This window comes from Pristis pectinata, chromosome 13, assembly GCF_009764475.1.
Source record: "Pristis pectinata isolate sPriPec2 chromosome 13, sPriPec2.1.pri, whole genome shotgun sequence".
NCBI classification, from domain to species: Eukaryota; Metazoa; Chordata; class Chondrichthyes; order Rhinopristiformes; family Pristidae; genus Pristis; species Pristis pectinata.
In genome coordinates, this window is record NC_067417.1 from 36,603,350 (window position 1) to 36,617,477 (window position 14,128).

Genomic DNA, 14,128 nt, shown 5'->3' on the forward strand with positions numbered 1-14,128 from the left:
GTGAGGAGAAATTTCTTCACTCGGAGTGCAGTGGATCTGTGAAAGCATCTGTGCAGACCAAGTCATTGAATATATGTAAGATTTAGTATTTTGGGCACAAAAGGCACAAAGGAGTTTGGGGAATAAGTGGGAATATGGTATTAATAGAGAAGAACAGTATGTTTAACTGAATGGTGGAGCAGGCTTGAAGGGCTGGATGGCCTATTCCTGCTCCTATTTTTCTGTTTCTATGTACAAAACTCGAGAGGAAGGCAGGGAAGATTGTACCCAGTGTGGCCCTCATCTGATGGCTTCGAGCTCTGCATAGACCCTAGGTAAGCAAATACTGAGTGTCATTCTGTGCTAAGGTTTCATTCTTTCCCTGGACTTGCAAGGGATGGCTCTGGCCACATTGCCATTCAGTTGGACTGTGCTGTGTTACCTGTCCCTTGTAGAAAAATTACGGCAGAAGAACACATTTGATCATTAGTCAATCAGGAAGTGGTTTGCATGAAATGTCCTTGAGGCCTTGTAGGAAAAGGACATGGTTGCTAATGAGGGATGGTTCCCTGTGTAGTTTGTTAGTCATTTGAAAGAGCACTTGGTCACCAGCACTTTCCAAACAAAAGCATCAAGACCTTCCTTGACTAATGATGAGAAGGACCTTTTCATGTACAGTTGGAGTCTCGGTGCCATCACTTGCTGCCCTTGAGGTATCTGTGTTGGAGATAGCCCCAGGCTCTGTAGGCTTTTCCCAGGGATACACACTTGTTAAACCTGAGTTGCTGCTGGAAGATGATCAGTTGAGTGAAAGACACCTTCTGGTCTGCTTGAGACATGCTGGTCTTCCAGTGCAAGGAGCTATCGACAACAAATGTGCAAGTCTGCAACATTCAGAAGGAACATACTGAAGCTTGGTGCAGCTGCCACAAAACTGTGTTGGAAAGCCACAGTTTAAGGCCCTGCCACCAGTGAACCCCTCACTGTTGGCAGAGGCAACCTTTGTAAAGAAAGATTGATGTCATACTGATGTAAATGGAGTGATGTATTTAATTATTTAATGTATTATAGATTTGCTAATTTTATGAATTGCATGATTTCGTAAAAAGAAATCCATAAACTTGCATCTATGAGGCCTACCTCATATTCCACATCCAAACCAGTGTATCGATTATTTTACTTCACTTTGTGGTTCCTGTGTTGTTTGTTGTTCATAGTTCCCTCTCCCTGGGTAATGCATCCACCCTTCAAATCTATTGTTATTACTCCACTCCTCAAAAACAAACCTTTTGAGTTTATTCCATCCTTGCAAACTACTACCGCCTGCCCAACTTCCATTTCCTATTAAAGGTGATGTTGCCTCCAAAACCCAAACCCAGGTCCATTTTTATTACAATCTATTTTGCTTCCCCTACTCAGGTTATCACCCATATTAATATACCTCTGCATCATCCGAAATGACATTTTTGTGTAACTTGATTATGATAAACTGTTCTTTCTCACCCTTTGACATGGGTAGACCTCATCATTGTTCTCTAGACCTCTCCTCCATTGACCACGTGGGTATCCTCACCTCTTCCATAAACTTGAGTTCTCACAAAAATCACCAGCCCACTTCCTAATTAGCACCAAGTCCCTTTCACTTCTACTGAATAGTGTTGGTTTCTAGCCCAGTTTTAACATTTTCATTCTGTTGTTCTAATACCTCTGTTTGTCATCTACTACAGCTTTATGATCCTCTGGATTCTCCGAACATCTCTGTTTTCAATGCTTTTCTTTTAGCTTAAGGCTCAGAAATTCAGACTCAAAAGCACTCTGCCTTGATATATTTAAGATACTCCTTAAAACAACTCTTTGATAAATATTTTGATCTTTATTTGTTTTAAAGATAGGATATCCTTATATCTCAGTATCAAAGTTGTTGGAATGTTTTACAATATTCAAGACAATGTTGTTGACTTGTGAAATTCAACATTAAAGTTAAATGTTGATAAATGTATCATGCCTGTTTATAAATAAACGTCTTTTCCACTTAACTCCTTGTTATACAAATGCTAGATGGGAAACTGAACTAAAACGGTAAAGGCTGCCGACTGGTCAAGAGGGGCAGCAGCTGTTCCCATCTTCTTGCATCAGAAGTAGGTTCTGCCAGGTTCCTCCACGAAAGCAGACTACAACTCCCAGCGGGCGCTGCGGTAGCTGCACATGCGCAAGGGAGGGGAGGGGAAGGGGGGTCTGTTCGGCTGGGGTGGTGGCCGGTGACGTCTGCAGGAGGAGGGGCGGGGCGGGCGGTCGGGCGAGCGCGTGCCGGAGGGGAGGGCCTGGGGGCGAGCGGGCGGCGTCAGCGAGCGTCGGGCGGCGGAGGGAGAGCGAGGAGCGGGCGGGCGGGAGAGAGGGAGCGATGAGGCTTCGCAAAGTTTGAGCGGCGAGCACGGGGTTAACTGTTTGCGGACGGGACGGCAGAGCCAGCGAGCGGGCGGGCGAGCTGAGGAAGAGCCCCGGGAAAGTTGGCGCAGAGAGAGAGAGTTCGGCGCCCTTCTGTTATGAACTTATTAAACAAGTAGGGGAACGGGAAACTGATAACCGATGACTACTGTAAACAGTGGCAATGACGAGTTTGACTTTAGACTGATATTTGGTGAAGACGGTCCGCAGCCCGGACTAGGCCCTGCAGGTTTGTACGAGTGCAGCGCTTCCAGATTGATGGGGGTTAACGCACTGGAACAAAAAAAAGTTCTGCTCGGTTTTTCTTAATGGGATATTTTCCTTAAAATCGGGGCTATGCACGTCGAGATTTTTGTTTTTTTTTTGCCATTTGCGTGTATTGTATCACCGTGGTCATAGATGTGAAAAGGCGAAAGGCCAGGTTCAGCAGTCACTCGGTCCTGTTACCTTCCCCCCCCCCCCTTCTGCTCATCCGATTTGATCGCGCGGAATATACACTTGAGTCATATGGAGATAAATTGTATTGTTTACACACACAACTGGGCGCTGCTTTTGTTTTGCTCTGCTGGTGACAAGTGTTCCGTACACACTAACTGTTTCTAGAGGTCATTTACTTTTTTTAAAATTTAACTTTGTGCTTCATTTTTCCCATAGAAACGAAATCCTGCAGTTGATGTCTTTGCGACGTCTATTTAGCACACTGTTAGGATATTTTATATCTAAATTTAATTTAGCATATAATCTAGTGATAACCAAATATTACATATTAATTTCCCCTTGAGCTTTAAAAACTGGTTTGGCAAACTGCTTTTTCTATGCCTGTGTATTTATCGTTGGTGCACGTTGAAAAAAAAGTAAATAAGGGAAGGTGTATCTCTGCGAGCCCATATGGGACGTGGGAATATACGAAAGTAGACTTGGAAGTTAGCCCAACATTCAAGTCATCAAATTTGCCTGGGCACGCCATGTGCAGTTCAGATGACAGATGACAGTGGAATTTAAGACGAGGGAAGTGATCAGAAAGGTAGATCCACTTCCAGCAGCGCATGGCATAGTACAGTTCTGCTGCTGGAGGTGATTGCTAATATCGGCTCGAAATTGATGTCAATTTACCAGCAAGTTATCATTTCTTAACATACTCGCCCTGCTCTTTCAAGCGTCCCTCGGACCTGACAGGGACATCGACAGTAAAAGAGACTCGAAAAAAGAAAGTGGAGTACCAGCTCCTTTAGTGCCTGTGATTGGACGACTGAAATTTCATCAGGCTTCTGGTTAATTATAATTAAATATCAGGCTGACTTTGCCTTGAAAGGACTATCGCCGTTTCTAAAGTTTGTAGGAGTCTTTCTTTTAGACCTCAGGCTTATTTTGCACAGTGTGGGGCTACAAAATGCTTTGTGCCACATCAGCAGGTGAGCAGCAGTTTCTGAATTAGCACTTGTGTTTTCTTGATAATTTGAGTTGGATCAGTTGTCGTTAACATTGTGTAATAATTAATTTTCTTTTAATGATTTTGGTATGATTAAATTTGTAGCTGCAGTTTCCATGTTGTTTCTTGGAACTTTTTTAAACACTAATAGTTCTGTTTCAAAACAGATATTGTATAATTTGTCTTTTATTGTGATTGTTTTTTATGTCAGTTTTACTAGAAGGAAACTTCCTATAATTTCTAGATTGACTGGTTTATGTACTGGTTACTATGTGTTTTGCTAAATAATGAGCAGGAGATTTGTTTCCATGGAGTGGAGATCAGATAGCTATGTGTGGTATTTCAGTAGGTTAAATTTAGTGTGATAGTAACTATAGTAGTGTAGTGACATGGTTCATTCTTAGTGATGTAGAATATAGTTACTGAACTGTAATTATATCAAATTCTGCTTTGTAATTCCAAAATTATAAATGGAATTTTAGAATTGTTTTGGTTATACCTCAAGTCCACTGACTTTCTTTAAAATAATAGTCCGTAGATTTTGAATGTCTTTTTATTACTATAATTCTGCAAACCAGGGGTTGCAGGCTGCTTTTGCTTTAGTCCATATTGCCTCTGAAAATGAAAGGGACAAATTAAAAAGGAAGATTTTTAAAAAATTACTGTTTTTATTTCTGGCCTAATGCACGCTTTATCTCCAAGTATCTAAAGGTAATTAAATATTCTCTCAGGTGAATTAGATGGAATGCCTAAAGGGATAATTTTAATTTGTAATAACTCTTGAAGAATGTAAATGGAGCAGAAAGGCACTGAAGATGCATATGTTATTGAGTTGGATTAGACAAGAAAGGAGTTTGAAAAAATTCAGAATTGACCTCTAGATTTGTCTGACTATGCGGTGGTTGAATGCACTTGTAGATAAAAGAAAGGGTAAAGGAGAGAGGATTTCTAAATTGTAATTTCTTTAATAGGTGGGTTTAGGGAAAAAGGCAGAAAAATGGGGTTGAGCCAAAATCAATGATCTTGGGTCTTATTGAGTGGTAGAGCGGGCCACTGGGGCGACAGAGTGATGCAGCTAATGGAGCTGCTACTTTGCAATTCCAGAAACCTGGGTTCAACCCTGACTTCTGGTGCTGTTCGTGTGGAGTTTGCACTTTCTTCCTGTGACCGCATGGGTTTCTTTGTTGTGCTCTGGTTTCTTTTCACATCACAAAGACGTGCAGATTGGTAGGTTAATTGGCTGCTGTAAATTGCCCTCCATGTGCAGGTGAGTGGTGGAATCTGGGGTGGGTGTTGACGGGAGGAATTGATGGGAACGTGGGGTGAAAGAGATAGTGAAAAAGAGTGTCTGCTTGGGGTGGACTTAGTCGATTGAAGGGCCTGATTTTGTACTGCATGACTCTGACTCAAGGGGCCATTATAGCCCACTTTGCACCTTTTTTAAAGTTCTTGACAGGAGTCAGATCAAATAATGAGTCTTTCAATATTAATGCAAAGTCACTTGTCAGTAGATCTCATTGTACATTTAATGGAATGGGAGTGGCACTAAGTACTAAAATATAAAAGTGGTTTTATTTATTCCGAGTCATTAGTATGGCTATGTTTCTGCTCTTCAGGGAGAGTAAGATGAGTTACCTTAAGAATTATACACATGTTTCAGCAAATGTTGATTTGAATTTTGAAAGCTATAATTTCACTTTGACCCATTCAATTGAATTTGTGCAGGACACATTGAACAATGTTGAGAGTAGAATCATTTGATAATGTATAATTCGCTCAGGTTTAGTTGATTATTATTATGTGCATTTGATGCAATGTGAAAATAGCTTCATTGGTGGCGGACATCAGAATTCAAGCAGTCGTTTCATTGTTTGTGTAATATATTTTCATTTTATCAATGAGTACAAGATTCAGACATTAAAAAATTTGAAGTTTATCAGTAAGAATTTTGGGCCTAGTGTTAGTCTTTATGTAGGTGGCAGCTAATTATAGCAGTGGTATTTTAAAGTAGCGCATCAATGTTGTGTTGACAGTTAGTAGCATTTAGAGTTGCTTGAGTATTTTCTGAGTGGGCAAATCAACTGTGGCTTCACCTACATGTCAGGGTTATAGTTTGTTGTGTTTTTTGTGTCTGTTTCTCAAGTGCATTTCACTGGTTTTTAAGTTTTCCCAGGCATCATTGATTATTAATGTCATTATTTATTACAAACAGTGTTATTTAGTCAGGGTAAGCATCTTATTTGTTTACTGGTGTGAATTATGCAGCTAATATTTGAACTGTCATTTGCTTTAATGCCAAATGATATCTACAGCTGTGTTTACAAAAACAAGCTGCCCTCAGTTCATCGAACTGTAGGGAAAATCTTGCTAATGAATGCACAGTTCTTTGCAAAGCTAACTCTCTTAATATCTGTGAATGAATTTATATGTTCTCAAAGTAAAATGAAAATATAATCTTCACATGCATATGTAAGTTAGTTCCCATGTTGGGTATCATTTTAGAAAAGGAATGCAATTAATTTTTTTTCAGTGTAACCTGGAGAATTATTTCACTTATGTGCTACCTGAAATGGCTTGTTTGTTTCTTTCTAACTCTTAAGTACATATCTATGACTCAATGGTAAGATGTTATCTAACCAGAAAATATTGGCTTGTAAAATACTGTGGATTGAGTGTGACCAATTAAAATGTTAAATGGCAAGATGACAATAAATCTTGTTGTTAGCAAGCAGTATCGCACTTTCCCAAGGCTACTTGTTTTACAGTAAAGTTTGGCAGTTTCTGCAGAATAAGGTTGTATTGTTCTCATGATATTTATTTCACATGACTTTTTTTTCCTCTTTAGTCTGTATTCAAAGCAAGGTTGAGCATTTGTGAAGTGTAACTGAGGGCATTGGTTGAAACATGAAAGCATGCAAAAGCATGTGGTGACTTAATAGATCCATTTTCTTGGAAATGGTTAAGGAATTTGAGTTGTAGCTTGGTAGGTACATAAAAGCATGCATAACTTAAAATTAATGGTCATCACAGTTTTGACTCTTCTTGTTACATAATTCAAAATTGTTTTTGGTATTAAACATCAGTTATTCACTTTGGGTCCTGTGTTTGGCTGTATACAGTTAATTGTATTGTTTGAAAATGTAAACTGTGGTTGTGCCTTTTCCTCCTCCTCCTCCAATTTTAATTAGTGTTTATGGCATTTAATATTTTGTCTGATTTTTTTAAAAGTCAGATTATCGAAAGCCAATGACATCTAACCTAGTGCTGTACTGAGGTAACTTATGCTGAGGAAAAACAAGACTAATTCTGAAAAGTGACTTCTAACTTGTAGGGTCAGTTTCTAGATCATAAGCCAAAATAAAATGGCCCCTGTGTTTGTTTGTCTCATTGAAGTACACTGGACACATGCAATATAATATCTCTAACTTCTATTGTTTAAAAACTTGAGTACACACTTCCTGTTTTAAATAACAAGTCTATCACAATTCAGACTTTACACACTGTCAAATGTGTATTAGAATTGTGTACTTTCCTTAGAAAAGGGGCTGAGTAAAGGCAGTATGATGCAATGCACAGTTTTTGTGAAACAAATGAGCAAGAATCGCTGACCAAGCACAAGTGATGGCTACAATGACTATTTCTAGAATGTCCACTAATTATACTTATACATAGGGAAATATATTTTCAGTACTTATTTGCTGAAGATTTACCACTATTTATTGCAAAGCTTTTGCAGTCTTTCTCACAGAATTTTGGAATTGTGTGGTGAACTTATCACATCAGCTGGTTTTATGACCTCATCAGTGTGATTGTACAGGGTCAGCAATCCTTATGTAAGGCTTCCCAAACAATTTTCTGATACAACCCCATTTTAATGCTTGAAATTTCGCACAACCTTGGAAGCCAATCAAAACAACAGAAACATGAAGCAACATAATAACTGATCCAGAACAAGATCCCAGAAATAGTAATATGATGATGACTGGATGTTATTAACAGTGATGTAGGCTAATGAATAAATATTGACCAGGATACCAAAAAAAAAGTTCCCAGCTACTCTTCAAATAGTATCATGCAATCTTTGAAACTGTCTTAGAGTAGAAACTGAGCCTAGGTTTAACGATGGTGCGTCTGGCAGTGTGGTACTTTCTCAATTTTTGTTTTGATGGATTAGCAATCAGATAGCCATGTATTTAAGTAGATTTTTTGTGTACAAGTTTTTCTGAGTGGGACCCAAACCTATTCCTTTCTCAGTGTTCCACTGAGGATATCCTTGATAAAATTTGGATTTAGCTGCTACTTCAGCAAACTTGTGCGGTATAATTCCTAGCAATAAAAAAACCTTTGTGTTTGTGTTTCAAGAGGTTTAGGCTGCTAGCCATTGGGGAGAGAGGGCATTTTTTTTCTCCATTTTCTTCTGTCTTTCTTGCACTCTGTCTTCTACCAACACAGATGCCTGTGCAGTATAAGAAAATTGAGATGACGTGTGCAGTGAGTGTGCTTATTCTTTTACAGTTATCAATCAAAACTGCAACCAACTGCATCAGATTGCACAGTTAGCCACGTGTGGGCAGCTTTGTACCAGAGTCACAGTGTTTGACAGTTTTTAGATAATTAACCACAAGCAAAACCAGGATTATGATTTCTTTCTAGAATTTCCATTAATATTTAAACAAACCTGCCCAGTGTTTAATTAATATACATTGTCCTTAAAGGGACACACATCTACATGGTTCCAGCAGATTAATATATCAGACCAGATTGTTTGACCTGCTTATCAGCTGCTTTTTGTGTCCTCAAGCTGTTTAGGACTGAGAGGAGGAGAAATACCTTCATTTGGAAGTTGGTGAATGAGCTGGCTCAGTCATTCAAAATAGATTTCTGTATGTTAAGGGAATTGAGAGAGTGCAGGAAATACTGCTGAGGTGGAAGATCAACCATGATCATATTGACTGGTGGAGAGGTTTGAGGAGCTGGATGGCCTATCCCTGCTCTTATTTCTTATGTATGCTGCAATGTTCACTGCTCTGTTACCCTTGGTATCCTTGCTGCGTTTCTGATGGAGTTTGGCAGTCACCATGTCTGGTGAATCCCTGCAGCATAGACGACATCAGTGCATACTGAAGCTCATTTCATCAAGTGCACTGATGTCATAACTTCCTTCATTACCCAGATGGTTAACATGAAAACCTAGGGTGATGATTCTCAGCTCTGTCCTTTTTTTTTCCTGGGGGTGGGGATGTCAGTAAGGATGCTACTTTCTACCACAAAGGGACTCGGTCAAGAAATGTCACTGAAGATTTTCATATCGGTTACCTAGGAGGAAAGGGGAAATTATATATAAAAAAATATTTAGACAGCTTCTGTCATTACTTTTGTCATTCTGCCCCCCACCCCAACCACCATCCAAACTGAGGCAGAAATTGCCAGGTTTTCAGTCAGTCATTCAATGGCCTCCCTCCCTTCAGTAGTTCAGGTGCACTGAAAAATCTTGGCACTGCCTGAATTGCTGGGAGCAGAGGCCATCTGCCAGCACAAAGGGTGGATGCTTCTGAGCTCCAGGGAAGCTCAGCAATGCAGCAAGAAATTGCCTTGAATGGTGCAAGTGGTGGTTGGAAGGTTAGAGACACTCACTTCCAAACATTTAGAATTCCCTGAGGCGCTTAAATTTCTCAAGAATTGTTTTTAAAAAATAGCCTATCTATTTTAAATAAAATTTATTTTACTTGACTAATTGGGTCTCTTTTTCCACTTTAAGATTATTTTTAAAAACGGAATCTTTTTTCTTGCAGTTGAACATTTTAAAAACATGATGAATGCTGGTGACATTATTGGGAGAAACTAATTTTAGAGAAATTGTCGAACATGACAATGTATGGGAACTGAATTAATTATAATCATCAAGGCAGGCTGGTTCAATTAAATAATCTTTGAAGGTGGGAGATAAAATTAACATAGGGTTGAATCATTTTGGCCTAATGAACTATTTCTGAAGCTTCTAATACATCTTGTAATTTTGGGTCCAGAAACTACTCCAGTAAGTTCCTACAATGATGTCATTAGCAGTTATTGTTTAATACACATTGTAAATTTATATTAAAACACTTACGCCTTTTCACCAACCAGTTGTTTCCTGTTGGTGTTGCTGTTTATGCTGGGCCACCTGTACTAGTTATCTGTGGATCATTTTTATGCATCAGATAGTGACTTTCTGAGGACACTGGTATATCTGATGGAATTGACTTGTATTTGAAATATAGGTGACACCTTTGATACCTGCAAATCTCATACCTAGAAGGGCAAAGATAGAAAATGCATGGGAATGAGTATTTTAAAATATGGACACACTTCTTCCTGTATTCATGTCTGTGTTTAGATTATGATTGGACAAGAGAGGCTTGTAGTGTCTCTGCTTGTAACATTTTCGGAGTGTTCTGGCTTAAGGTCTCAACAAGCACGGTTGGACTCCAGATGCACAGTTTCACGTTAAAGCTGATTCATGTGGTACCCTGGTATCCACAGTACACTGGTATCTTGTTTGTGCTCAAGTAGTGATTCCATGATTGAAAGTACTAATAGAATCAGTACTAAAATGAGTTACTGTAGCATTATTTATACTTGGAGATGTGTTACAGAAAGCATTGCTGTACTGGAAATGATGCAAACCCTTGCCCTCTCCACTGCTGTGCATTGGCAACCTGATGCGAACCACTACCTTCTGCGTGGCTGTGTCATGACTCCTGATGCAAGCTCTTGCCCTCTGCACTTGGCTCAGTATGAAGAGCCTGCCTGTGAGAGTTGGTACTGGGCAGGCAGGGGCAAGTGGTGCAGCTCTTCTGTGCTGAGATGTTTGCCTCAGGCCTGCACCCAGGACAGCATGACGAGCGCAACCATTGCTAGGGACTGGCAGAGACTCCTTCATGTGTTGACAGACCACCTGAATCCTACAGTCTGTTTTGTCATTCTCCTGCTGGTCGTGATGGAAATTGTGTTTTCCCCCTCTTTGGCTGCACAGCTCTCACTAGCCCAGAGAGACCTTTCTGATAACAAGGTCATTGCCTGGCAACCACTATTGTGAATAATTGTTTTAATAAGGCTATTAATTCCATTACATTGTGTTTAAGTATACTGATATCCTGATCAAATCTAAGCACCAGATCCCTATCCTCCTATTCTCCATCTACTTAATACCTTGGGTTACACAGTTTCAACTCAAATACCTCAAGTACTTCCACGTAATGTGAAGTTTAACTGTACGTAATCGTGTGCTGTCTTGCAAATAAATCAGTACCTCTTTGGTAGGTATATACCGTGTCTCAATGAAGTTGTGAAGGCATTACAAATACTATTTCCAAGTCACAACCCATCTAAATGTGACGCCAGATGTAAAGATTTCATGCAGGTGAAGAAAAGCTTGAAACTGACTAGAGGTAAAACTAGCAATGGATTCCACTGACGGAGTTTTTGGGTGAAATAAAACTAGAGGGAAGTAATTTCTATATTATTAACTGAGTCACGTGCAAATAGGTGCAGGATGGAACACGTATAATTGAATGTTCATTTAGATGCAGAGCTGAAAGAGTGGTGCAAGTCACAAGTTTCAATTCATGGGATGTTAGCCACAAGTATAGGTAACGAGGGAGCTGCTCCCTCATTTAAACTGGGGTGGGATCTATGTCCGGTTGAGTCTAATAACTATGGCTAAAGATGTGGCCTGAAACTAGGTCTTTGTTACTACAATCCAAATTACTGCATTTTTATTTGTTAATCACATGCCCTGAAGAGGTTAAAAAAAAAATTAAAAAATAATAAAGCTTTGTAAACTATTTTCCTTGGGCAAAATTCATCCCATCCCTTTTCCTCAAACTTTGGCCACAATTTATTTCTGGATCTCCCCTTTTCTTTTTACCCCTCCCATCCCCATCTGCCATTTGATCTTGGACTCATTCCATCCGTCTTTCTAGCCTGCATGTCATCACAGAGTTTGGAGAAATGAGGGGATGGATGTGAGAGGGGAGGGTGAGAATGTAAAATGGACCCTTCAAAACAAAAATGCTTTACTATAATTCCCGCAGGGCTCTTGCTGAACGGTTGATATGGGCGTCTTGGCCAGTTGCAGGTTCCTGGAGCTGATATATCTGGTACTTCACACTTCATTGAAGCATTGAAAAAAGACAGTACTTTGTTATTTAACATTATGATTGAAACTGCCAAAATGTGTGTTTTTTAATTGGCATGATTAATCACAATTTTTAAAGCACAACTGCTTCAACAAAAGAAAGTGATGGAGGATTCACATATTAATAAAATCAAAGCCACAGAGCAGTGTTGTAATTTGGATAACTGATAGGATGGAATATAGTTTTTAACAGTGATAGTGCACCAACAAACCAAGGGAAAATATTAATATGGTAAAATTAAAGGCTGTTCATCTCTTCATAACATTCAAAACAAGATAAGAATTAATTAATGAAAATTAAGGCTTTGATCCATTATAGAGATGTGGTTGCATGGTGACTAAGGCTGGGAACTTGGGTTGCTTGATGTTTTAAAAACGACCAGGTAAAAAGCAACAAAAGGGTTGGTGTAGTGGGAGTGGGTGCATGATAGCAGTGTAGCTCTGATGAAGGATGACATAAAGACAAGTGTGAGAATTATTTGTTTGCTTGAAAGAACAAGAAGTATAATCAGCTTGGGTAGAGATTATAGAGTAAGGGGCAAAAATATCAGAGATTGCTCATAAGCTTCCTAAAAATTGGAGACGATATTAATCAAGAAGTAAGGTCTCATTGTGAATCTTGATTGTTGCGAGTAGTGTTGTGTGGCTGGGCAAGTTAGTTTTTGGTGGCTTCTTCAGTATTTGGATTGTAGATAATCTTGGCGCCATTGAAGAAGCCATATGTTGTGGTTGTTGGCTAGTTGCTGGATCTCAAGGGTTTCTTCTGTCCACCTGGGTTTGTTTTTTAGGCTGCAGAGCTTTTGTTGGATTCCAAGGTGCCCATATGCCTGCTTTATTCCCCTTGAGTCATGGTGATATTGCCTTGTGTTTACAATTTATTAGCTCCTGCATCTGCTGGTGATCCATTGCAAACTGATCATAGTACTTTCTGAGGGAGAAACTCTCTTTATAGGTGCTAATTATGGTGAATGTAAAGAAATTGTTTGTTTGGCTTCAAGATGTTGATTGAGTAAAGCTTCCTTTGCATTATCTCCGATGCCGTCAAAATTAATCTTCTGGAGGATGCAGGAAATACTCAGCAGTTCGGGCAGCATCTATGGGGGAGAAACGGAGTCAATATTCCACATTAGTGACCCTTCTTCAGAACTGAAGCAAGCATTCGATTTGGTTTCTCTCTCCACAGACACTGCCCAGCATCTTGTTTTTCTGGCATTTTCTATTTTGTTTCAGGTTTCCAATATCTGCAGTTTTTTTTGGCTTCAGTTTTAGTTGCCATTGCTGATTTAGGGCCAGGTAGGTGGAGATGATGGAACAGATTGCACAAATATGTAAAAAGGAAAAGAGTGGCAGAAGTGTAGATCCTGTAGACACCAAAGGCAACAGCTTATATATTTTCACAATAGGAAACAGAAAAGCATGGCAAAAAATAGTGGGAAACCATGGGTTTAATGACAGTGAAGAACCTGAAGTTATATGTGGAAAGAGAAAGCACTGGAGAAATTACTGGAACCTGCTGGTTTCTATCTAAGTGTTCTAAAGTAAAAGACTGCTGAGACCGAGCATGCATTGGTAGTGATCTTCTGAATACATCTAGATTTTGGAGTAGTCCCACCACATTGGAAAGTAGCAAATGGTTAAGGAGAATTGATAAAATTTTATCAAAGAATAAAAGCAGAAATTGTTATACCCTTCCACTGAATGGTCTTTGTTTAAAAAGTGAATTCTGTTTCTCTGTCAACAGATGCTGCCTGGCCTGCTGAGTATTTTGAGCATTTTCTGCTTTTATTGCATATTTTCAAGTTTTTTGTAAAAGGGAAATTGTGGTTGACTATTCTAAAGAGATTTTTGTGGATGTAACTTTCAGTGTAGATGGGGAAGCCATTGTTTATTTCTATTTCTAAATGACATTTTGATTCTTCCACAAAGTAAGGCCTTGGGTGGGAAGGATGGGCTGGTGGAAAAGGGAACCCTAAATAGGGATGGAAAGAAGGTTGTTTAGATGGTGAAGGACTGTGGAAAAAGGGGATTGGCTGGCTGATTGTTACTTGTGGAATACAATTATCACTATAAATTCCAGCAATTTGCTATATGATTTG

At 39.4% G+C, this 14,128-nt stretch overlaps 1 protein-coding gene across 1 annotated transcript in view; it reads left to right on the forward strand.

Annotated features, from left to right (window-relative positions):
- Positions 1-2,346: 2,346 nt before the first annotated feature.
- Positions 2,347-14,128, forward strand: part of nfatc3a (nuclear factor of activated T cells 3a) — a 128,237-nt gene continuing 116,455 nt past the window's right edge. Inside the window, exon 1 of the mRNA XM_052028406.1 lies at positions 2,347-2,653. Within this exon, the coding sequence (XP_051884366.1) occupies positions 2,566-2,653 (88 nt within the window). The 5' untranslated portion in view covers positions 2,347-2,565. The remainder of the gene's footprint in view (positions 2,654-14,128) is intronic.